Source organism: Megascapheus bottae, chromosome 14, assembly GCF_031878675.1.
Source record: "Megascapheus bottae isolate mThoBot1 chromosome 14, mThoBot2.hap1, whole genome shotgun sequence".
Taxonomy (NCBI): Eukaryota; Metazoa; Chordata; class Mammalia; order Rodentia; family Geomyidae; genus Megascapheus; species Megascapheus bottae.
Window position 1 is genome coordinate 16,783,257 of NC_143522.1, and position 27,228 is coordinate 16,810,484.

Below are 27,228 nucleotides of genomic sequence, written 5' to 3' on the forward strand. Positions count from 1 at the left end.
GAGGAAAAAAACAGGTTACATTTCAAACTACTTTATGAGTACAGTATCTTTAATACATTCATTTATTCTTAGCCTTACAAGTGTTTTTATCCAAACATGAAACTTGAATACTGGCAAGACCCTAACTCATTGTAATACACATCAGTTAAATCAGGCCTGTTTTCGTTGAAGGAAAGTATGTCTTCATTTTTCATTTCAAAGAGGTATGTTTGCTAGGTATATAAGGTCATATAGAATGAGACTAAATGAAAGGATCTCTAGGATATGGAAACAAGAACTTTATCTTGTGTGATTGTTGTTCTTAATGTACTAAGTTATTTCTCTTCTCTTTTTTAGCCCTTTGGTTAATCTCATATCGTTACTGTATCTGACTTGGTTACCTGGTATATTGTATATATGTTTATTTGCTTGTTTGAAATAGGAAAGGGAAGGGGGGAACAAGATGAAGGAAGGAGGTGGGGGAAGGAAAATGGGGACAAAAACATGAGAAGGGGTATCAATGTATAAAAAGTAACATACCTTCTACCTGGCAAATGTAACTGTAACCCCTCTATATATTACCCTGACAATTAAAAAAAAATTAAAAAAGAGGTGTGTTTGTGTGTTACCCTATTACAACTAACTTTTTTGCACTACAATTCTAAGTTCAAAGTGAATTCCTATTTTCCAAGTTCAAGATTAAACAGAGTCCCGAGATAGCCAACTGTGTTCAGATAAAGCAAGACCTGTTGTCCTCAATTATTTCTTAGCAATACTCTCTCTTCCTTGGAAGCCTACACTCTTCAGTTATAAGTAGGGAGGAGGAAGAAGGAAGGTTATTAAATAAGATTGCATTCATTCCTCCTGTCAGTGTGAGTCTAACTCAGCACACTTCCATTGTAGTATGCCATATAGTGTATCTAACACAACTGTTTTTAACAAAAATATGTGGATTGTTAAGAAGGACAAAATGTCTTTACATAACACCTTAACTAAAGGAGATCAGGGGGCACCTAAATCATAATTGCTTCTTCATTTGGTACTCTCAAATGCCTATGATGCACTTTGTTATCAAAGCACACAGGGTGAATGGGGAAGAGGCCTTTAAAAAGATTAGAAACAAAAACACTAAAGTGAGAAGAGGTCTTAAAAGATGTTTTTATTTTCTAAAATGATTATGGTTGTGACATTTGTGTGTGTGTGTGTGTGTGTGTGTGTGTGTGTGTGTGTGTGTGTGTGTGTATGTTTGGTACCTGGTATGACAGTGGCTCAAATTGTATTTTCTCTCACTTTTTGGAAATTCCACCTTTCCTTTTCCCATGTATTAAGCCGATTGCATCATATATTTAAATTCCATGTGCCTAAATTTCTATTTCCTAGTTTTATACCTAGGAACACTGGCATATTTCCAAACTCCTGTGTCAATTTATACTATTTTAATTTCTAAACCTCTGATAAGATTAAAAACAAAACTTCCTCATATGTTGAAATGTCTTCTCTATAAAGAACTTGGGTTTGGTAGAGATAAGACAATTTTCCTGTGCTGATTGTTATTTTTATTACATTGGTATTGGTAGACTCATAATTACATCTTCCAGTGATTATTGCTAGAGTTAGAGATACAATTACCTTTTATGTATTAGTTTCTATCAGAGAAACTTGAAAAAGTATGTATTCATAATTTAGCTATCAATTCCTTGGCATTTTTAATATAAACATTAATAGCATCTGCAATAAGTGATAGTTCTATTACTCCAGCTGAACAATGTCTGCACAATACCTAAGACAAGTTGGGAATGAAACATCTTTTGTTACTTGCATTAAAAGGGGAAATTCAAATACTCTATGCTAAGATGATACTTGCCATAGTCTTTATTATCAGATTTAGGAAGTTTCTCCTAAGAAGCTTGAAGTGCTGTGCAAGGTGGTAGTAGTGGTGGTGGTTGTAATGGTGGTGATTTTACTTTCCATAAGGTGTCAAGAGTATTCTGAAATATGTGGATTAATTGTCTACTCTTAAACTACCTGAACTCCTGGAACAAATTCAGTTCATTTATAGTGAAACATCCTTTTTATTCATTTATGTATAAGCCTTCAACAAAACAATACCATATCAAATATTCAAAATCTAATTTTTCTAATATTTAGGTAGAATAGTTTTGAAACCATGTTAATGGTTAAGTACATATTAATATTCCTTATTTATATTCTGTATATTTGGTTTTGCCATGAAGTCATGTCAGCTCATAATATGAGCTAGGCAAGTCCCTTGTATAGTGTCTGGAAAAGTGTATGTTGTAAAAATTACTATTTTTTATTCTTTTGAACTCAGCCTGGCACTGTCCCTAAGCTCTTTTGCTCAAGACTAGTGCCCTACCACTTGGGCCACAGGTTTCCTTTTTTGACTTTTTGGTGGTTAACTGGAGATTAAGTCTCTCATGAACATTCCGAGCTGGCTTCAAATAACGATCTTCACAACTCAGCCTCCTAGGTAGCTAGGATTACAGGTGTGAGCCACAGATGCCTGGTAATCTTAGAGCTCCTTGTATGTATGCCACTAAATGTTGACCCACCGATATGAATAGGAATGTACATGCATCTTCCAGTTTCCACTAATGGAAGGTTACCTGAACTCCCTTTCATTCCTTTCTCTGATTGCAATGCAAGTAGCATGACCAGGATGGAATGACATTAGATTCTAATGAGGAAATAATACACTGAAGATGGTAAAAGAAAAGGACAGCAAGAGCTTTGTTTTGTGATAGGTGAAAACATTCTATCTGCCATTGGCTCTTTATGTAGCTCATGGCTGGAAATCAATTCTTATTGTATTCTATCTAGCCTTATTATTTTAGGCTTTCTCGGTTATTTCTATCATACCTAACTTAGACTAGTACAAGAGTATGAAAAAAATCTTTGGATTAGACAATAAAGTGAAAGTGGTGATGAAATAAAAACAGAACTTTTATCTCAAAGTTGCATTTCACCTTCCTACTTCTTTATTGTATTGTCTCTAATCCATCTTTACTCTTGACATTGGCTTACTAAGTTTGAGTTCCTTCCTCAACAATGAGATCACTTTGACTCTCTCTCTGAGATTGAACTGTCCCCATCCTTAATTGTTAAAAGTATATTCCACAATTGGATCACTTCCAGCATGCTTTTCCCATGCTTCACTCACAGTCTCTCACTTCAGGCTCTCATTGTCATGCACAGCTCTACTACATCTGCATCCCTCCACAGCACAAATGTCACCCATAGCCCCTGAATAAAAAGCATCAGTGTCTGTCCACCACCTAAATAGTTATGAATAATTATGCTGCCTCTTCTCACCTACCCAGAGCGAATGTAGATAACAGAGAATGCAAAATGATCACAATATTGTTGCCTTCCCAAAACAGCAGCCAGAATCCTTCCCAACAGTTTGTCAGGAGCCAGTGCTGATGGATAGAAAACTGACATTCAAGAGGAGCTGGAAATAAAATTCAGACTCCTTTGATGTGTATTAAAATTCTAAAATGACTCTTATTATTTTTGCAAACATACGTATATATACATATATACACACACATACATGCATATATAGACTATCTTATAAGTCTAAAGGAGGAAAAATATGAAGGTATTGAGATAAAGGAAAAAGAAAAAGAAACTTCCTAGGTATCAGGAGAATATTAGGTTTGTTGAGCCAACCCTTCTGGGGTTTCTGACTCCAGGTTATCTCTAAACCTTTGTCCTTGAACTCTGAGTTGCAGACACCTGGCAGTAGAAATTATTCTTGCTCATAGACAATACATTTTGTCTAATCAGTTCCAACTGACATCCTTTCTTATTACAAAGGCCAACTTCACCTGTATTTAAATTTATTTCTGCATTCTTTTAGTGCCTATGTACCATCTTTGAATGTCTCCTTAAGTTAGCTGTAATAATCCTACTTGCTCCTCCATTAATAATTCAGTAAAATAAACATACCTGCCAAAAGTTCATTTTATAATTAAATAAGAATTACAATTTTAAATATTTAGAAAACCGTTTTTGTAACAAACCCTTTGTCATTTTTTACTATACGACAAATATGGAATGATTTCACTGGCTCTTTGTTCCTAACAAATGAACTAATATGAACTGATGGTTCATATTTCTGAGGTAAATCTAAACTACTCATTATAGTCCTCAAACTATAAGATCCATGATTTTCATGATGAACCCAGGCTATAAATCATGCCTTACTTTATCTTAGTTATCTTTTCTTTAAAACAGCTTTTGAAACATATATCATTTTGCCCCATTCAAAGGCTGTATGTATGGCAATTTTATCTTACAACACTAATTTATTGATAGGGAAATGACTTTTCAATTTGCATCCAAGTTTCTTGAAGACTTCGATCATGGCGTCTGTGTAAGATTCTTGTATACAGTGCTCTGTAAATATCCTTATGGTGTCCTAACACAGTGCCTCTGAACTGGGGTTCTCAGTACAGACTTTCCTTTGGGAAAAAGAAATCACTTAACTTCATTTGGGAAATTAATCCATTATATTTTGACAGAAGGTACATCTTCCTCAGAAAATTCTTGTTGAACTTTAATAAACATGGTTAGAGCTTCTGTGAAACACCAAATAAAATATAGTGCTGCCAGAAAAGACTAGGAACTAAAAAATAAAAATTAATGTACTTCTTGGAAATCTTTACCTTCTACTACTGGACGAAAGTATCTGTAAGTGTACAACAAGCTAGAGTCTTACATAGTCTACTAATGTCTATATTAAAGTAAGAATTTTTGGCAGAGCATGAGGATTCATTTACATATAAAGTACAATTTGTAATCCAGTCAAGTCACCTGGTAGTAAAGAAAGAGAGGAAAAAAATTGAAGAAAAGGAGGAAAAATTAACACATTTTTGTGACCTAATCACAGAGATAATTGGGAGCAAATCATATCAAGCTTTCATTATGGTAATAATATTCTGCTTCAAAATACTATACCTGAACTCTTAATATCAATCTGTTGTAAATATGTCTAATGGATCAAATAAATGTTATACTCTTGACGACTCATATCACTACTGCGTACAACCTACCTGCAAAATCTTATGTGCCTTTTAAGACCAACTCTACACAATGTGGATCACTGATATATATCTTGCCAAGATTTGAAGACTGAGTGGTGAGAGAATTATAAATGATCTTGAGATTGCTGTTAGCATATTTGATTTTATGAAGTATAAAATACTGTGCCAGTTGAGTAGCTTCCCAAGTTAATTGAATTCTGCTTCTTATAACACCATATTACGTCAAAGGACTTCACATCTGAGTACTACCATGACTGCTGAGCATTTAATTTTTATGGTTTTGCTTATGATAATTATTTAAATTAAAACTGCCTTGAAGACACCACTAGTACAAAAACCTAGTCTGTTTAACCAATTTTATTTTTCTCATGATAATTTTAATTTTTACATTTATGTCTAGAAGATGCATTAGACTAAGCATTTATTATACTCCAGAATACTTGTCAGCATAAAAGTTACATAATTTTTAAAAGCCTTAAAATACAAACAATGCTAAGGATTTTTGTTTTAAATATGGTTGCCAGAGATTTTTTGGGGGGTCAATTTTTGGGGCTCAAACCCAAGGCTTTCCCCATAACAGGCAAATTACACTGCCTTAAGAAATACCTGCAGCCTTTAAAACCTTTTAAATTATAACACATGCATAATCAGTATTGAAATCACACTCCTATCTATCTTCCGTATTATTCCTTTTAGTGCTGCATGATATGGTATCATGAGGTAGTACTATAATTAATTTTAATGTTTTTCTAATGTATAAGATAATTAATGTAAAACTGTTTACAAATATGAAACCGCCATATTGTGTAAAGTTTAAAAAAGAGAAAAGCAATGAAATTACAATCTACAACCCTTTAGATATCATTACTGTGAATTTTTTACATATTTATAGGACTAAAGCATACATAGATTTTTATTTTGCATTATTTTTATTTCACATTATACTATGTCTCTCTCTAACCATTTTGGCATGTTGGGTAGAATTCCAACACTATGACTTCATTGCCAAACAAAAATTTGGCTTCTCTTTTTCTAATTTAATAATAATTATGGTAAGAACATTGTCATTATATCTAAGCAGTAAAACTTGTTTCCTAATACTAGATTCATCCAAAATTATCTAAAGATTCTGTTTCTTACCAATCTAACATTTGTAGCAATTATGAAACATAGAAACCCCTATACAAAGAAGTGATTCTATTTAAAGAAACTGTTTTCCATAAACTAGTGCTCTTGACCCATCTGTCTTGCAAGAGCAATGACCACTCACATTTTTATTTTTAAACTTTTCATTCAAAAAAGTCTGTATCCACATACCTTTGAGATAAAGCTTAGCTCATTTCCCCCTTTAAATCTTAGGAGTTGTTATACAAATGTTTTCTGGAACTGCTTCCTTTGGGGGGGCTCTGAAATCCATAGCAGGAGACAGCAGTGATTCTGATACAAAAAAAGAAAATGCCCCAACTTACCGATTCTAACACATTTACTCGGTCCTGAAAATAAAGCATAATATATAATTATAAAACTATAGCTATTAAAATCATTACAAGTTTACTTAGTTTACAACTTTTCTATTTACCCTCTATTATCAAAAATTACTTTTCAAAATGTAAAAAATCTAAACCCAAATTCAGAATGATGCATTCAATACAAACAAAACAAAACAAAAAGAAGAAAATAACCACTAAACCCTTTTTAAAATATTTGATGTAGTGATAGCACTACAGGGTTTAAATGAATAGTAATTATAAATTCAGGCACAGTTACTAACAGAAATACTTATTACCCTTTGTCTACTGGAATACTTAACTATATAAGGGTATATTAAATAAATGTGACCATATAAATCACAAGTAAATGACAGCAGTGACATAAAAAAGCTAGTGCACACCCATTAGGTCTCATAAGCTAAACCAAAATATGATCCCATGGGAAAATAAAGCTCAGACATAAGAATAATTTGTATCAGAACATTTTTTCTTGGCTCAAGGCTGGCATACTACACTTGACCCACACCTCCATTTCCAGCATGTTTCTAGTTAAATAGATAAGAGTCTCTCAGCCCAGGCTGGCTTTGAACCATGATCCTCAGATCTCAGCCTCCTGAGTAGCGAGGATTACAGGCCTGAGCCACCAGAATCCTGTCCTTTCAAAAGATTTATCTTCAAGCTCCACCTGTAGGCTCAACTCTCCCTCCTGTTCTCTGGTATTTCCAAGCCTAAATCCTGAAAAGAAAAGCATTGTTAGGACATTGAAAGAGGGATTAAGAGGTAGAAAGTTGGGGAGAAAACAAAAACAAAACCAAAAATCCTATAGACCATAGAAAACCCTCTAGTGATAATTATGCAATTTTTATTTAGTTTTAAACTTTTGTTGTTATTATTAAGGTGATATACAGAGTAATCACTCTTAGAAAAATCACTAGCTCTTATTTTTTGCCATGAACTTTCAGAGAAACATGAACATAGTACATGACATACATACAGTATTTTGTGTATACTCAGGAAAATAAAGACTCTTGGAAAACTACCTTTGGACCACCAAACCCTTTTACTACAAATAAAAACATTTAAAACAATAAATAAGTATATTATACAAATAAATTACTTTCTTAAGTCAATCTAGTTTTGCTTCATGCAATGTTTCTAGAACACTAGCACCAGAAAGAAATATAACTCTTAACAGTCCAGGGCAAAAGTAAAAATATGAAACTTGAAGTAGGAATGGAAGGCTAAAAAACAAAAGCAGAACTAGCTACTTTGAAGAAACAAGTGTTAATTGGGGGAGGAGAAGGGACCTGCATCATTCCATAATTTTGTATGATCAGATAAAAAGGGAAATTTTAAGAAACATACAAAAATAATTGTATTAATGTCACTCTTCACAACTGCACATAGTCACTGCATAGTCACCAAGTGTTAAATGGATCTTCTTATTGGCTTCTTCTTATGAGTGAGTGATTTTCACATAAAGTTTCCATTTGTTCTGGGCTTGACAGATCAGACAGGAGTGTTTTGGAGAAGCCTATAGCAATGTACTTTAATTTTTTTATGATAAGATTAGCGCCCTGCCAAGAACTAGACATACATTCATTTGCCACTTGGTCATGATGTTGTATACATTAGAATTTAGGAATGAACCAAGGCAAATTCATTAGCATCACCAGAAATAGGAAAATGCATCGTAGGATGTGAGGAAATGAGCATGAAATGGATCTTTGATATCTGTATACTTGATCATTAAAAGTTTATTTGATTCAGTTGAACTAATCAATTAGACATTGATTTACCCATCACAGAGCTGACTTCCAAGTTTATAAGTCAAAGTAATCAGGATTCTGCCTCTAGTAAGTATAGCAAAACAGGTTTACTGACTTTATCGCATTAATTCAACACTGTCCAAGAAAGCTTTCAATGTCATTAGCATATGAAAAAGCACAACACTGAAATAAAAACATAACTAGAATATCATTTCCAGATCTAATTTTGGAAACTTGTTAGGAACTGAGGATCACGGTAGACATATAATTGGAGAAGAATGAAAATGAAAACCATAGTTAGGACTTCTTCCATATTGTTTTAAAAAGCACAACACCTCTCTGTGGAAGAAAACTATCCTGAGAAGGCCACTGCATTATGCTATTCCTGTCAATGTCACTTCACTGATCAATACTCAACCAACTATTTTCTATACAAAGCATATAGAACAAAATGTCAAAATATGTACATGATTTTAATTCTAGGCACTTCCCATAGCAACACATTGAACAATTTGCCAGTTGGTTTTTTTAAAAAAGCAAATTTTAAAAGCAGTAATTATTTCAACTGTATTCTTTCCTAAGCTTCAAGAATGTAAAAAGGAAAAGAACATCTTCATTGACCATAGCCAGAAAAATTCATTTCACACAGTGATGTAAATAAATCCGAACAAAATAAAGAAATAAAAGTCACAATGTTGATGTAGCAACAGCTAATGGGAAAAAAAAACCTTTGAAAAATTAATTTTGAACATAATCAATACAATGGGCTAAAATGAAATTTCATATTAGCTATTAATAGTCAAGACAGGGTAACTCTGGAATTCAGAAAGCTTTAGAATGGTTAGGATTTGTGGAAAGTACACTGATATGTCAATTATCCCATGTCTGATTTAGCCCACAATAGTTATTTATGACCAATAACTGTTCGTTCATTTCACTAGCTACTTTAGGGTAGCCTCCTTCAGGGTTCAAAACAATAAAAACCTCCAAAACTAGGACCACCACAACTAACAAGCTTCTGTGAAAAATCTGTCAGTAAAACTTAACATTTTGTCTTCTCAAGCAAAGTCCACTTAGGCTGCTTCATGACCAGGGCATACACAAAATGTATCCACAACATTCTTAGGCACCTACTTTTACTTTGTGACTAGCAATTCCCTGAAAGAACCAGGGGCAGAAACAGTCAGAATTTAAAAACAAACAACATATCTTTTCTACTTCTCTAGTATCTTCTCTTGGATATTATACTTTTACCATAAAGAACTGAAGGCACTGGTTGTATAGCTTCCTTCTGCCTCATTCTCAGGTTAGCCATTTATAGGTTGGTCCTATTTGGTATGAAGCGATAAGTGGCCATTACACTTTGGTATAAAACTATTCAGGAAAGACTAAGATATAAAAATGGGAGAATGAAAGTGGAATAGAGGAGCCAGACTAAGAGAAAGATACAGAAATAGGCCTGTATTCATATTGTTCTCAGGTTCAAAATGGAAAAAAAAATGCAGCCTAAGAAGAAAGGTAATGGTTTTGCTTAAAGTTCCTACAAATGTTTTCACTCAGTTGTATGAAGTTGATACTAAGAAAAAAGAAAAAGAAAAATCTCAGAATTACCCTTTATATTCCAAAACATAAGCAGTAGAAGTAGAATTTCAAGATTCTTCTATGAACATATGTAACAGAGGCATTTGCTCAATGAGTGACCCATGGGCTAGAGCACAACAAAAAAATTATATCAGATAAAAAAAACTATGCAGTGATTAGGAGCAATGCAAGCAATGACCAATGTAATTTTTAGGACTGTTTCCTCAAAAGAACATGTAAGTATCAAAGTGGAGGAGTAGGGGAAGAAAGCCAGCAACTCTGAAACTATCATACCAATAATTCTTCCCCAAAGATTTAAATTTTTAAAAAATATACAGCCTAGTTTTCCAGCATATGATTATTATGTATACACCAGAGGAATTAGCTGTGAATGCCAATATAGACCATATTGCAATGCCGATGATGGCATAATTTATGAGTAGGTTTGTGTCATGTGCAAAACAATAGGCTCTGCTTTCCTTTCAGGTATTCCAAAGGATGAGGATCTGAAAGGCAGTAAGCCTAGAATCCTGGGCTAGATACTACCTTTGTTCCCCTCAAGGGTCTCTTGGGCTTCTTGATGAAGAATGATAGAACTCCTGAATCCTTGGACTCTAGCTCCTTCCTCCTGCACGTGGAATCATAGTCAGGCATATCACAGAGATGACTCATGAAATGCTAAGGAGAACACAATCTACCTTGGGGATTCAATTGCTTACCTTTAGTGAAGTTCCAACAATCCTCATTCAGAATCATTTACTCTCCACTTATTAAGGATTAAAGCAGGAGGAATGTTATATTAAACACTGGTCAGTCTCATCCTTCATTCCCATATTCTGTGTGCTTCCCTGGACATGCATTTCTCAGCTTCAGCACACCAGTGGTGCTGCTAAGGATAATCAAAACCTAAGCTGAGAGTTTTGAAATAATATACTTTGCAGATCTGGGTTAGGCTTTCAGGCATCCTCATTCGGTTGGACTTAGATTAAAACTGTACTCGTAAGCTCCATTTACTAATATACAAGACCGGTTGAAGGGAAAAGTACTGGAAGAATTTCAAACTAACCTCAGATTACCAGGTCTCTGATTATCAATGTGAAACTATTTTTTATCTGAATAAATTGAGGGAAAACACAAGTCAACAACTTGTTTAGACTGACTTCTAGAATGCATACTTGAAGGCTGGATTATCCTGTACACCCTAAATAAAACAAATGTATTTTCACTATTCCATCCCAAATCTCCTACATATTCCTACCTACAAAATACTTAACTGCTTTTTCTTCAAAATGAACTTCATTCTGATTTTTCACTGCAGTATGACTACCGTCTTCCCAGGGTGGAAATTTATACAGTAGATTCGGCTGTTTAAGAAAGATGTAAGTTATGCAAAAAGTTGGAAAGTTCTAGTATCTTAAAGTTATTGGAAGCATTCAAAATAGTAATAGGTATTAAAGTAATACTAATGAAACTAAAATTACTACAAACTAATTTTTAAAATTCTGATTTTAGAGAAAGTAACACCTCACAGCCCTTTTAAAATGTCCCTCAAGTGACTTTGTGCCCATTCAAGAAATCAGTCCTTGAAATTTAAAACATTTTGTTCTTCAGATAATAACTTGTGAGTCTAAGGTGTCCTCAATTGGCTTTTTCTCAAAAATCATCCTCCATATAATCCATTCTAAATCCTAAAGTCTAAGAAGTGAAGGGATAAATAATACAGTAGCTTATTAATAGCTATAAATGAGCAGCTTGAGCCGGTAAAGAAATATTCTCAGCCTGCACAAGTTTAGCCATGGATAATGGAGTACTGAAGCCATGTTACCTGAGGAGACTAGGAAGATTTGATTACTCAAAATTATACTTTCTTTCCATCGGCCAAATTATTCTACATTCTACCAACAGAAATGTATTCTTTGTAGAAAAACTCAAAAATTTATTCTTGGACTCCTCCTATGCCAGTTCATCTTTGAAAAGGCAAATGTTTTTGAAATAAGATTATCATTGAACAATGTCAGGAGTCAGCAAAGTGAGCAACTCCAGCCAGCCTGTTTTTACAGGACTAGGAGTTTGAAACGGTCTTTGTAGTTTGATATAGAACAAAGTCAAAGTTAAAATATTTTGTGATGTGAAAGTTGTTTGCAATCCAAACTTCAATATCCATCAATAAAGCATCCTTGGGACCCAGCTTGATGATCTCCTTACATATATATTGTCTGTGGCTGCTTTCACACCATAATGCACAGGGCCAGTGCACAGAGCAAAACATGCAAAACCGATAACAATTAGAATTGGTAGCTTTACAGGAAGCACGGGGACTCTTGTAAGAATTACACCCTGCCTCACATGCTATGGGAAAATCTTGTAGGTTTCTAGACAAGACAAGATTTGGTGAAAAGTCAAAGAGAGAAGCTACAGAGACGAGAGAGAAGAAATACAGAAAAGAGGGAGGAAGAGGGAATAAGAATAACATCTTTTACCAAACTTTAAAAGGTTCAAGTAATTTACATCAAATACATTAAATGAACATCCTAGAATCCAAACTACTCATCAGTCCATATAACTTTCTCATTTCAATCCTTTATTTCTTTCACCAGACTTTTCTTTCCTTCTTTGCTTCTTTTCTTTCTCCCTCACTCCTTTCCACACAATTAATCCATTTGTTCACCTTTATGAATGCAGGCACTATGTCTGACTTTAAGCTAAGTCAAACCTGAATAGATATAAATAAAGAATAGTCTCAAGGGCTGTGACTGGGGTGAGGATGGAGGTTCACTCCAGATAGACGGGTACTTGCTGGAGAACGAGTAATGTTTGTGCTAGAACACAAAGGATGAAAATGAGCTATCACTGAAAGAACTATGGAAGTATTGTAAAGGAAGGCACAAAGGTTCTGGTAGAGAAAAGGTTTTCAAGTTGTAAGAACAAAAGGGATATTAAATATGCCTGCTAATGAAAATCTCTATTTAAATCACCAATGTCATAAATGTCAACACTATTCACTAAAAGTTCAAGGAACAAAATTTATATCGGTTATATCTTCTTGGTTTTGGTGCAAAATATAGTATTAATTTCACTGACTTAAAGTCAGAGAAACAGGACAAAAAATTAGTGATGGTTTTCACATCAAACTAAATGATGAGTGGAATTCAAAGCTAGGCAGCTAGATCCTTCCAGTCCATGCGAATTCTTACAAAATTAAAGAGAGACATAGACACTGCACTGGGAAAATGGAGCTGATGGGAAAAAACCACATGCTCACAGTGATGTTTAAGTGTACACACAGATAATGAATATTTTTATTATTACTATTCAGGCTGTTTTTGTATTTTGCATGTTGCAGGATAAAGGGGCATGCTGGAAAAATGTTCTGAAACCTCTTTCCTTCTAGAAGCTCACTTTTAACAGATGTCAAGTCACAGTATAATAAAACACGTGCTTTATAGCAATAAAATTTTATGTTCAAATAAATGCTGCTATTTGTACACATTTTTATATTTTGTTTCATCACATAATAAAAAGGATTGTATTTCTGCCATATGTGTTTCTTAGTAAGTTGCAACAAAAAGGATTGTATTTCTGCCATATGTGTTTCTTAGTAAGTTGCAACTCCTTAGTTCTTCTGAATCTAATTTCAGGCCAACTGAAGCCCAGGTACTGGACGGCACAAGTAAACAAAAGAAGAAAGGATGAAGGAAATTGCTAAGCTTAGTTAGATGCATTATTGAGAAGCTAAATGACACATCTAGGTCCCTGTCCCTCACCACCCCATACCCTGCAGTTCTGGATCTCATCTTCAGGGGATTCTAGTCGCCAATGACCCTATGTATGGCTCATCGCCTCAAATTCCTGTTTCACTATGGGTCTCCATTAAAACCAGAATGAAGTAAAGACACTAAGTCTCTTCTAGGTAATGCTTTCTACTTCATTTCATGAGCAAATTCAGAAATCTTAACAGACCTTATGTTATTTGCTAGCACACTAAGAAGACTTACATTTTAAAAAAGAAACACAAATCCAATGTGGATAGTACATATAAAACAAAGTCTCTGGAAAGAAGAACACATGAGCTAATTTTTAAAAACCAAAATAATCACTGATTATCATAAAAGGAAATGCTTATTAGTCATTTTTCCAGTGTATTTTAGTTTTATCACTTTTTGCACAATTTAAAATTTATGGAAGCCTTCTAACGTTGCCTTTAATTTTTTGCCAGAATATTCTGAACTTGGTTTAAAACTGAAATTGAAGAAGCCTGAGGAGGGCTTTAATAACAACTTTCCTCAGTCTGTTTATGTAAAACATGATGAATAAGCAAAAAGAAAAGGTGCAGAATGGAAAAAGAAAACTGATCCCTTCTCCTTCCTAGAAGGGTTGAGGTTGTTGGATTATTCAGAATTTTGCAAGGAATTAAAATCTTCCTCACATGCTCATAGCCAAATATACCTGACATTGTCCCATTGTATGTATGCAAAATGGGAGTCTAAGGATTTGTAAGTTTTTTTTTCAAAGTTATACTGCAGAAAGAAGATTAATACCAAGTTTCTATTATTGCCTCATTCAATTATTTCTTATAGTCTTTTTAATTTTGAGATGATAGTATCAGTATTTTAATCACACTACATGATGCATCTGTATATTACTGAATCATTTTCACAAAAGTGGATTCTTTTCATTAAAATGGAATAATAACCAGTGAGCCACCAGTGGGTCATACTTGTAATCCTACCTACTTAGGAAGCTGAGATCTGAGGATCATGTCTCAAAGTCAGCTGGGGCAGATAACTATGTGAGCCTTTTCTCTCCAATTACCCACAAGAAAACCTAAAGTGGCACTGTGACTCAGAGTGGTAGAAAGCTAGCCTTGAGTGAAAACAGCTCAGGGACAGTGCCTAAACCCTGAGTTGAAGCTCCAAGACAGACCAAAACAAAACAAAAAATCAGAGATTTTTGTTTTATGAGTCAACAGAAAACTGTTTCAACCAGAAAGTCATTAATGCTAAGTACTTGTTTTCAAATTTGTTGTACACTCTCGACATTACTTGGAATACTGATTTTCATAATTGTCATTTCCAAGTCAAAATAAATTAATGTGGTTATTTCCCCTAAAATAAGGTCTATCTAGACATGTGATGGAAGAAATCTGTCATATATTTAAGTGATTATTTCAATTCTACAATGCAGATGAAACGTCCCTAAACCATATAGTAGTTATTATTGACTCTGGAGAGCACACCATTGTAAAACATCACAATGTACTGAGGTAGCTTCTCTTTTCTCCGGAGAAAACCAGATTGGCTATTTTCATCATCACCAGGTCCCCAGGCGTATATGGCTGAGACTGACCAAGGCCTAAAGAGTAGTGTGGGGCACTGCCTTGAGAAACCAACTGCTAAGGAAGATGATACCCAAGAATCTTCGCCTTCGGGGAGCAATTTTAAAAGCAGTAATAATATCCCAGCTCATTTTCACTACCAAGACATTTTTTTGTGTGGAGGGGTTTGTCAAGGGGTTTGAACTCTGGGCCTGGGCGTTGTCCCTGAGCTCTTTAGCTCAAGGCTACCATCCTACTCCTTGAGCCGCAGCACCACTTCTGGTTTTCTGGTGGTTAACTGAAGATGAGTCTCATGGACTTTTAGTGCCTGGGCTGGCTTTGAAACATGATTCTCAGATCTCAGCCTCCTGAGTAGCTAGGATTACCACTGCACCTGGCTCACTACCAAGTAAAATTTTGGTTCCTAAAGGCTATGCTTTATTTCTGCATTTTGTAAGTTTTCCAAATGGTATTTTTTAAATTATTTAATTTTATTGTCAGGGTGATGTACAGAGGGGGTACAGTTATGTAAGGTAGTGAGTACATTTCTTGTTAAATATGTGTTCTCCTTTTCATGTTTTTCCCTGCCTTTCCTCCCTCCCTGTCCCCGCCCCCTTCAGTTGTAAAGTTTATTTCCAACATACTGTCTTAAGGTATTTGTCCTGTAAGAGCAATTTTTAAAACCTGGACTCAAGGAGACTGCTGAGTTCTGAAGACTTTGCTTTTCATCCCACTGGATCAAAGAACTGGGCATGATTCAAAACTGCTTTATTCTCAACAGAAAATAGTCTAGTCAATCACCTTCTATATATTTAGACACCAAGAATACTCTCAAGATATTTTATTTTCAATTTTATTGTCATAAATTTGGAATTAAAATTAAGTTGCAAATTTCAGGTAAAATAGGATGATAAAATTTAATGATCACTAACATTTCAAGTGGAATCTATTTAACTGAGTTTGGTTTCCTATTCTCCCGAGGCGTCTTTACGTTGTAAATTGAAGTGTGAAAATATAATTGGCTGAGATCCTGACCCCAAGGCAGACTTGCTAATGCTTTAAGTCTGTTGAGACCTCCTGCCAAATTTAAGACTTGATAAGTCCATCTTTTGAAAAAAGAAAGATTTAGCCCATTAAGTTGCCTGCCAAAAGTTTGCCTCACCCTTGCAACCCCCTACAATCATCCCTGTTTCCAATAGTTAGTATTGCTCACAATTTTTTTTTAAGTCAGAGGCCAGTGCTTATGACTCACACCTGTAATTCTAGCTACTCAGGAAGCTGAGATCTGAGGTTCACAGCTTAAAGCCAGCCCATGTAGGAAAGTCCATGAGCCTCTTATCGCTGATTAACCAATGAAAAACCAGAAGTGGAGCCTTGGCTCAAAGTGATAGAACATTAGACTTGAGATGAACAGTTCAGGGACAATACCCAGGCTCTAAGTTCAAACCCCATGACTGACCAAAAAGAAAAAGAAAGTCACATGTCAGGGAAAAAAAAACAGAGATATGAACTTGTTTGCCTAGATTCTAAAGGAGAAACGAACCTTGGGGGGAAAATCATTAAATATGTATCATGTTCTTAGCTAGTATTTCCCAAGCAAATGAAAATTTTGGGGGAAGTGAATTTTAAAACTTCCCACAAGGCTATGTAAGAGCAGATTGTCCCCTATACCCACACTACCCTTTGGCAAGTAACTTTGAAGGGACATTTAGCTGTCTACCCCTCTTCATCCCTATTATATTATTTCCAGAATATATACACATTGTAAGTACAATCTCTAAAATCCCCAAACCATTATGTACACTGAATTTATAGGTTATGTGCATTCCACAATCTGGCAGAAATGACTGACAGGAACTTCCTGGAAATTGTCCAGGTGGTCTGTCACCAGTGTCTTTCTAAGATGGCCATCTACTGAGTCCACTGAGTATTCATGTACTATCCTGTCAGCTTCTGCCAGGACAGTTTATTCACCTGTGTCAATCACAATTTTTTTCCCCTTGCCATGTTATCTTTAATAAAGTGTCTGTCAACTAGATGCTGGCATTCTCTACTAAACATCCCCAAGATTAATATTTATTACTCCTCTTTTAAAAAATCCATAAAATTGATACTCAACTGACTTGTTTGTTTTTGTTTAAAACACTGTGCTATTATAGGTCACTCCATATGTGGATGATACGAAGTAATAGAGGGAGAAAAATGATCATGCTCATTTAAAACATTTTGCCCAAGCACTATTGGGGTAACAAAAGTAAAAGCCAACATCTCCCCCTCCAATGAAAAAGTAGTTCTAAGGACATAATATTAATCAAACTCTTCGAACAGAAGGTTCCAGAGCATTTTAAGTGGCCACCTAATGGAGAAATTAAATGTAATTATGGGACATCTGAAAAACTGCATGGCATTAATACAATTTAATTCCCTTCAGGACATAGCTTTGGGAGTGCCACAGATTTTTTTTTAAACTCTAGGTTAGGTATAAGCTAAACGGTGGAGTGTCTACCTTGCATGTGTGAAGGGACTGGGTTCTACCTCCATAATGTGCACAAAGAGACAAGAGAACCTTATTTTATAGCTCTGCTATTTTAATACACACAAAAAATTAGTCTATTTCTAATGCAATTTCTAACTGCCAAAAAAATACATCCAGAAACTCCTGCAATAACATTTAGATGACTGGTCCTCCAACTAAAAAATATTTGTTGTTCCCTTAAGAAAAGGCAATGTTTATATGTCATTAATAATCAGTCTCATTATTAACACATTGTACCTACTTTTCACTTCCTCTATATGTAGCTACACATTTAGCCACTTTTGAATATTCTGTCTCAGAGAAGACTTTAAGTAACACAGTTGCTCAGGGAGATGATGGAAAGTGTGGGAGAGAACAGAAGGGAAGAAGGAAGGGATGAGACAAAAGAAGACAGTGCCCTCAGTGAGGGCAGGCTCCATATAGTTGTTTCCTGCTACATCCCCAGAATACAGCATTATGTACACAGACTAGATGCAAATCAGCAGTCATGTATGCAATAAAAACTAAATGAATACCTGCCAGACACACTTCTTATCATACTCCTGCCAAAAGCCCTATGAAGTTAGTATTACCACTATTTCCACTCTACGGATAAATATGCTGCCATATATCTTTTACTCTTGGCTTCATCAAAGGAAAAGAAAAGGGAAAAACTATGTTCACTGTTATATTCTATGTGTGGTTCATTTGAATTAAATTAGAAAGATGATTGTAAATTAGCAAAAAAAAAAAGAGGGGTACGTAAATTGCCCAGGTCCTGGGCATGGGAGTGTTAATAGATAGCACCATGCAGGTTTCTTAAACATACTAGCTTCCAATGCTTTTGGGGGCACACAAAGTAACATGAGGATGGGGGGACAAGAATCACTTAAGCATAGACCATGTAAGTTGGCATTTTGAAAAAAAGAAAAGAAAAAGAAAACAAAGCAGCAGTGCCAACATCACCAGCAAGGTGTCAAGTCACTGAATACATTTCAATAAATTGAGGGAAAATGGATTACCTTTTGTGCCTATTTTAACCAGTTCCCATGATCACAAGAGAATTAAAGAAGGGATTTGTTTGCTTCAATGTTCCTCAAACTCATGCAAATAGAGCTTTGATAAGGCATTGCACATTTAGCGTCAAAGACAATGCTGTGTTTTTAAGAGTAGCAGCACACAATGTAACTGCAAATGAATGTCACAAAAAATGAGCCAGACAATGTTAAGCTGCAGAGAAAAAAATGGGTAATTACCAGATGCATTATAACAGTCCCTGTCAAATGTATTTGTCTCTGTTGTTTGTGATTTGTTGTAAGATTGAAAGCATTCTCCTTCTAGCTGCCCATCCTCTGGTCTCTGAGGTCTTATCCCTTCCAGGGCTCCACACCACTTCTGCCAAGCTACAAGTTACTCTCTTACTGACCTTTGTTTCAAAAGTTCAAACTAAAAGAGATGGAAAGCAGAGCTGGAGGAGAAAGACAGAAGTGTGAAAAAGAGAGAAGGAGGTGTGTGTGTATGTGTGTGTGTGTGTGTGTACACAAGCAGGTAAACAAGGATAATATTACAGGGGAATCCACCCACAAAATGAACTTGAGGAATTTCATGGTGATACATGCCTATAACTCTCAGCACAGAGGAGGCAAACTCAGATCACCAGTTTGAAATTTGCCTGGGATAACAGCAAGACCCTAACATTAATACGAAGCAAAACAAAAACTTCTAGGTTAATGATTGAATCTTGAAGATATCCAGGAACAGATGTTAGATGAAGTAAGAGACTAGTAGTGTGGCAGTCATTTTGTCAGTCCACAAAAGTTTACTGAGCATCAACTATGGTAAGGTCTTGTGTTCAGTGGTATTTAGGAAAAATACAGATATGCGAGTTAGTTCATGGGTAAGACAAAAATTTAACACTTGTTAGGTAGTAATTTTTTTTTAAATCCAAAACCCATAACTGAAAAGACAGGAAAAATGTTTCTTTGCTTTGGTCTAGGCTTTCATTTTTGTCTCAGTCTACATCCTTCCAAGAATTAACTGCTACTGATACCAGATTTGATCACATCAAATTCTGCATGCTCCTTCAAGTCCCCTGAGCACAAGACTTGTATGATTTCCCTACTTATCCTATTGTCACTGTTGACTGGGCACTGACAAATAGCAAAATTGAACTCCACAACCCCCCCCCCATCAGATCACAACCACTGACGAAATCACTCAAAATAAGAAATCACTCAGGCACGGTGGCTCACATCTGTAATCCTAGCTACTCAGGAGGCAGAGATCTGAGGATCACAGTTCAAAGCCAGCCCAAGCACTAAAGAACATGAGACTCTTATGTCCAATGAACCACTAGGAAATGGGAAGTGGGGCTCAGGCTCAAAGGGTAGGGTAGTAGTCTTGAGCTGAAGAGCTCAAGGACAGCACCCAGGCCCAGAGTACAAGCCCCATGACCCATAAAGAAGAAAGAAGAGGAGGAGGAACAGGAGGAGGAGGAGGAGGACTAAGAAGAGGAAGAAGAAATCAAAGAGCATTCATAAAGTTTTTCATTTTACTACCTAAGTATCAATCTCAAAGTTCTTTTAAATATATATATATATATATATATATCCTAAAAATTATTAAGAAGCCATCATTCAAGAGTCATTGTGTTCTTGGCTTCAATGTCATCTGCTCCCAGTTCCTTTCAACTTTATAGCCAGTTACCTATTCACATGGCAAATCTGACCTTCTGTTATTTCCCAAACCTTTCATTGATTTTGCATACACAGAATGCATATGCAAATTCCTCTATGAGGTCTTGTAGATCTCATATTTTACAAACTCCTCTTTCAGAATCTCCATTCCATACAATGCACATCTTTCAGACACTTTAATGTGAAACTGTTTTTGTCTTCACACAAGACTACCCATATCCTTTCTGGGACCTAAAATTTTTCTTAAGTGCATGCCAAATTTTCTCACACGCCTCTTAATTGCCATTTAAATACTGGATCCCTTTATGAAGCTAACTTGGATTGTCACCCCAATTCCACTCAGCCTATCAGCCTTCAACTATGTCCAACCTACCTCCAATAGCCAAGATAAATGTTCTTATGATGGGACTGATGTATTGCCTACTTCACTCAGACAATTTAGATGCTCCTATTATATGTGCCCTCTAATACAATTTCTAAATATTTTTTAGGCCAGGACATTGTCCTTGAGCTTTCTCAAGGCTAGCACTCAACCACTTGAGCCACAGCACAGCTTCCAGCTTTTTTTGTGTGTATATGGCACCAAAAAAATCAAACCCAGGGCTTCATGCATGCTAGGTAAACATCTGTCATTAGGCCACACTCTCAGCCTCAACATTTACTTTAACACTCATTTAATACTGATTCCTGATAAGTCTGTAATAAAGCTCAAGCAGTGATCTGGTGTATATAGCTCACACATGGGCCCCGCTACCTGCTACAGTATTATTATATTATATTATATTATATTATATTATTATATTAGTGCTCAGTGATTATTCATCCCAAGAGTGAATAGAATATCTCATACATATAATTATGCATAATCTAAGATGGCATGAGTAAATAAAATTCACTCCAGTTTGGATACATGAGGATTTGATAATACTTTAAATTGGAATTAAATATTTAGCTTGCTCTCTCTCTTCTGGGATAATCTAATCCGCACTAAACACTTGTGAAAGACTGTTTTATGATTTGCTATTGCAGACAGGGAACTAGGCACAGCAAAGTTAATTTGAGTTATCTAAACTTATTTAATGAATCTGAAGTAAAGCCAAGACTTACTTTTTAACCTCCAATCCTTATGTCATCATATTCTAGAAAATGTTTCTAGAAAAATGTCCATTTTTCCCAGACTGGTACTGTCGTGTTACTTTAAAAATTCAACCTGCGTGCTAATTTTCTACTAGTCTTATAGTATTCTCCAAAATTTCATATATAATAAATATAACTGAATACATAAACTCAGGCATTCACATACTTTCTGTGGATTTTCCTCCAGACCTTACATTAAAGGCTTTCCAGGATGTGACTCTGAGCTCTTCTCACTCTGAGAGGTATCTGTTTCTGCTCTTCTCAATAGAGTTTTAGTATGAGATATTAATCACCATCACAGCATGCCAGCACTTAACTGTTCTGTCATAGAGCACTGTACAGCACATTCTACATCTATAAATGTACAGAGCTGGTTGGCTGGTTCGTTTTATTGCACTGGCTGGACATTTAGGAAGAAAACGGTGCCAATACTTAATAAATATTTGAGAAGCAACATTGACTATTCAGTTTAATGGGACTACTGGTTGCAAAATCTGTATTATGCAAGAAACAAGATAACAACTATTTGTAAGGTCATTTTGAAAGACCATATCTACTCAATAAATATGTTTATATGTGATATTCTGGAGCCAATAGCAATCAGAACACATAACTAAAATGCCTAAAAATATTGTATTATCTTCTTTTTTCATTTAGAGAATATTTTATTAGTTTTTATAATCAAACCCACAGATAAGACTTTACATATTTAATGCAGTGTACTATCTTCTTAATGTGCACATTTAGTGTAAATACAGCTTTTCATTTTGTAATAAGCAATGATGGTATTAATTTCACTGAGATAAGAAGAAAAAGAATCCAAAGTACACTTCAGGTTTTTCACAGTCTTACACAAAGTAGCACTCTCTCTTTTTAGGCTTACATATAATGCAAGAAGCTAAGAAGAATTTAATCTGTGCAAAACTTTAGCTATCATGTGCCATTTTTATTGCATACACAAAACTATGATATCAACCCTTCCAGGTCAATTATACAATTTTCTGTTAACATCATTAAGGGTCAAAATAGAAAAATCTCTAATCACAAAATATTTTCCCTACTCTTTCGACTTCGTTTGGCCATCCTCCATGTACCAGAAGCAAATATCTTCACCCCTAAAGCACTCAAGCCAGCTCATTATTTCATCTTCTAGTCTTGCCTTATAGTTCAAGGCCCATGAAAAACTAAATGTCCAAATTATTTACTATTTGTAAGCTCCAACATGACATTAAGTGAATTGGTTCTGTCATGTGAGTAAAACTGATTATGTTCTCTGTAATAGAGACAGACATTTGAGTTATCCTCTTTTGAGTTAACCCAGTCTAAAAGGAAAAGAACTTCTGTCAGATGCCAACTGAACATCAATTGTTCATACCATGGAAATGTCAATTAAAATTCTAGCAGAATCTTTCAAACACAATTTTCTAGTCCAAGCAGTGTGCATAAATCTATGGTAAATTGAGAGGCTAGCCAAGGCAAAAAAAAAAAAAAAAAAGCTGCTCTTGGGGCTTGAACTCAAAGCTTGAGCTTTGGCTCAAGCTAAGTGTTTACCACTTGAGCCACAGTTCCAACTGCTAGCTTTCTGGTAGTTATTTGGAGATAACAGTCACAAGTTAACGGGCTTTCCTGCCCAGGCTGGTACTGAACAGAGTTTCTCAGAACCAACCTACAATTACAGGCATAAACCACTGGTGCCTGGCAATGTGAAGACTCCATGTAAGTATTAAAAAGATTCCTATCAAGCATATAGAGATTCCCTTCTTAAATACTTGTTTGTTAAATACGTCATTTGAAATATGATGTAAAAATCAAGGTTAACAAATTCTTTAATAAAAAGATTCCTATTATCAAGACACCGGTAGACAATATTCAGGGACTATTTGGAAAATGCTTGACTTTAACTTGAAAACAGATTCCATCAATTCCTTGTCATTTACCAGCCTTTATTTGGAGGACATGACTTTTGAAGGATGCTTCATTCATTTCTTGACGCTGACTTACCCACTATAGTTTACCATGACATAATGGTTCCTTTCAAGAGTAGCCTACAGGCTGGGCTGGATGCCTGTTTTAGATTGTAGGTGTTGTCAAAGACTGCTAAAGGAAGCAAATTTTCTGTCCTATTTTATAACAATAAAATGGATAACAGAGAAAAACTCAAGTATTTTTAATAATATGAATGCTTGCCCTATTTGAGAATTTACCATACCTGCAGAGATTCCATTTCTTCATCTTTCCTTTGGGTCTCTTCTACCAAGTCTAAAACAGAAATGTAAATCATCATGAAAATGAGATGTAAATATGGATTATGTCTTATCATGAAACACAATTCAGTAAGAAGCTTTACATGCTCTGGAATAAAAAACAAACAAACAAAAAACCTGTAGAGTTGTGAGAAACAATGTAAAAGTCTTCCCTGTCTGAGGGCAATACAACAGACCTCTCTGCCACACAAAGCCTAGCTAAAAAAAAACCCCTATGAGGTCTCAGCTCTATGAGATACCACAGAATGATATCAAAATAAGTTATATATCCAAAATGATACCAATTTGGGGAATTTTGACCAATACCGTATAACTTAAAGCAACCCAAAATTCTGTTTAAAAAAGGGAAGCTCTTATTTATAAAGGAAAAAAAGGGGCCAGGAATTTAGCCTAGTGGTTGTGTGCTTGCCTGGTATGCACGAAGACCCAGGTTTGATTCCTCGGTACCACATACATAGAAAAAAGCCGGAAGTGGTGCTCAGGCTCAAGTGATAGAAAGTCTAAGGACAGTGCTCAGGCTCTGAGCTCAAGTCTGGCCAAAAAAAAAAAAAGTTTGAAACAAACTACTCAGTTTTAAAATAAACTTCCGAGTCAAGTTCCAACCCCCAAAGTCAATTTTTACACTCAAGTTAAAACACCTAGAAATAATAGGTATTATTAGAGGAAGAAGAGTACCACCTCAACTGTAAAGTCATATTAATTATCATTTGACATGGACAGGGTGGGATGTGTTAAAGTTGTCTACAACCAGGAGTCTGGCATCATCTCAGAGAAATTAGTGGCTGGAAGGGAGGGTAGCCAATCAAAGAGAGACCTGAATATAGCCACAGTGTCTCAGGGCCCTGCCTTAATTTATGAACTTGCTATAAAGGAAAATACATTTGGCAAGCAGAATTTTCTGCCTGCAGTTATACCACCCTGTGCTATGATCTTAATAGATCTTGTAAACCTAAAGAAGTCTGGGCTGAGTCAGAAGTTGGATGAAAATGGTAAGAACCACCTACAGCAGCACACATTAGAATTAGCATTCCCCTTACTCTGTGAATGATATAGACTATCAAGAGGGTATGCTGTACAATGTAACTTACTGAAATTTACACACACACACACACACACACACATATATCTTTTCTACAAAGGCAAATGCAAATGATTTTAGCAAGTGCTACATGAGATACAGTAAGAGGAAGTAATATAACAGGGTGGGGCGGGGCAGGGGAGAGAGTATCACTGGTATATGTCATACATAGCTGGGCAGGTGACACATTGAATCTTAAATAGTGCCCGTAGATGATAGAACGGTGACAGCTCTGGGAACCCATGCAGTTGAAAAGGCAGCAGAGGAGTGGCAAGCAATTCCTTTAAGATATAGTGAGCTGCAATTAAGAAGAAGGAGGAGCTATATTCTGCATTACTTAGAGGAACTGACTGACTCCTAACAGTTTCCCTTATCAGTTAAATCAATGGTAGAGGTACATATCAATGTTTTTGCTGAAGACTGGGAGTGGAACTCCATATTTGACACTTTATGCTTAATGGAAGGTGCCCCAGCCACAACTCTAATGCCAATGGGGATACTTTTAAAGGGGTACCTAGTTGGCATATGAAGATCTTCAGCAATAATGTATTGAAAAGAACTGAATGTATAGTAGATGGCTAAGTATTCCTCTTCTTTATACTTTCCTTCTTTGTATTGAGATATTATAGCTATTTCCTTAAAAGAGGCCTGCATATCTGTTTTTCCATTCCTTGCATCTCGGCTTGCCAGAAATCAACCCACAGATCCATGGCCACCTAATCTTTGATAAGGGAGCCAAAAACATAGAATGGAAGAAAGACAGCCTCTTCAACAAGTGGTGCTAGCAGAACTGGTTGAACACCTGCAGAAAACTAAAGTTGGATCCTTCTTTGTCACCCTGTACCAGGATTAACTCCAAATGGATCAAAGAGCTTGAGGTAAAAGCAGACACCCTCAAAACTTTGCAAGAAGAAATAAGAAATACACTAGGTCTTCTTGGCACAGGTTAAAACTTTCTTTAAAAAGACCCCAAAACACAACAAATTAAAGAAAGTTTGGACAAATGGGATTGCATTAAACTACAGAGCTTCTATATGGCAAAGGATGTAGCTAGCAAGTTAAATAGAAAGCCCACAGAGTGAGAGAAGACCTTCACTAACCATACAGCAAAAGCCTCATATCTAAAATATATCTACAGCTAAAAAAATTGAATCTCTCCAAAACAAATCTTCAAAGAATCAACCATCCCATTGAAAGATGGGCTAAAGACATAAAGAGAGACTTCTGTGAAGAGGAAATAAGAATGGTCTATAGACACATGAAGAAATGCTTGACATCTCTGGCAATAAAAGAAATGCAAATCAAAACAATTTTGAGATCCCACTTCACTCCAGTTAGAATGGCCACTATCAAGAAATAACAACAGATGATGGTTGGGATGTGGCCAGAAGGGATCACTACTATACTGTTGGTGGGAGTGCAAACTCATTCAACCACTATGGAAAGCAGTATGGCAGTTCCTCAAAAGACTAAACATAGAGCTCCCCTATGATCCAGCAATTCCACTCCCCAGCAATTACCCAAATGTCCAGAGAAAATGACATACTAATGCCAGTAGCACAATGATGTTCACTGCAGAACTATTTACCATAATGAAGATATGGAACCAATCCAGATGCCCCTCAGTAGATGATTGGATCAAGATGTGGTACTTATACACAATGGAATTCTATACTGCAATCAGAAAGAATGACATCACCTCATTCTTTTTTTCCATATATTTTTATTGTAATTAATAGAAGGGTTACATTATATTCACGAGATAGAAGGTGCATTACTTCACAAACATTAATACCCTTTCTCATGTCTTGGTCCCCATTTCCCTCCCCCCACCCCCGCCCATCATCTTGTTTCCCCCCCCTTCCCTATCTGATTTCAAATAACCAAATATGCATATATGCAATATGTCAAATAACAAAGTGAAATATTGTAACAATATGAGATAACCAAGGGACAGCAAAGATGAGACATAACATAGTACATTAAGGACAACAATCACTCATTATATGGCTTTTAAATGGAAAGACTTGGAAAAAATCATTAAGTGAAGTCAGCCAGACCCAAAGAAACATAGGTTCAATGGTTTCTCTCATTTGCAATAATTAGTACTCATCAAGGACTCTCCTAGCATAGGATTATAATAGCTCAAAACCTAAGTACATAAGGTCATATAGGATGAGACTAAATGAAAGGATATCGAAACAAGAGCGTTATCTTGTGTGGCTGTTGTTTTTAACGTACTATGTCTTAACGTACTATGCTATTTCTCTTCTCTTTTTTTGCCTTTATGGTTAATCTCATATTGTTACTGTATCTGACTTTGTTAGCTGGTATAT

The 27,228-nt window shown here is 35.6% G+C and overlaps 1 protein-coding gene across 11 annotated transcripts in view; it reads right to left on the reverse strand.

The window, feature by feature from the left end:
* Cep128 (centrosomal protein 128) overlaps window positions 1-27,228 on the reverse strand; it is a 340,438-nt gene that overhangs the window by 106,514 nt on the left and 206,696 nt on the right. For 7 of the 11 annotated variants that reach the window (XR_016537579.1, XR_016537580.1, XR_016537581.1 and 4 more), the window contains exons 20-24: window positions 23,760-23,809; window positions 11,163-11,252; window positions 10,435-10,516; window positions 7,224-7,273; window positions 6,518-6,541 (exon numbers count right to left, since the gene is read on the reverse strand). Coding sequence is in view for 8 of the 11 variants with exons in the window: in XM_090344645.1 (XP_090200771.1) it covers window positions 6,518-6,541; window positions 7,224-7,273; window positions 10,435-10,516; window positions 11,163-11,252; window positions 23,760-23,809 (296 nt within the window). In the remaining 3 variants the exon portion in view is untranslated. Of the gene's footprint in view, window positions 1-6,517; window positions 6,542-7,223; window positions 7,274-10,434; window positions 10,517-11,161; window positions 11,253-23,759; window positions 23,810-27,228 lie in introns of all 11 variants that reach the window. The other 4 variants (XM_090344649.1, XM_090344646.1, XM_090344650.1 and 1 more) reach the window with 4 other exon arrangements.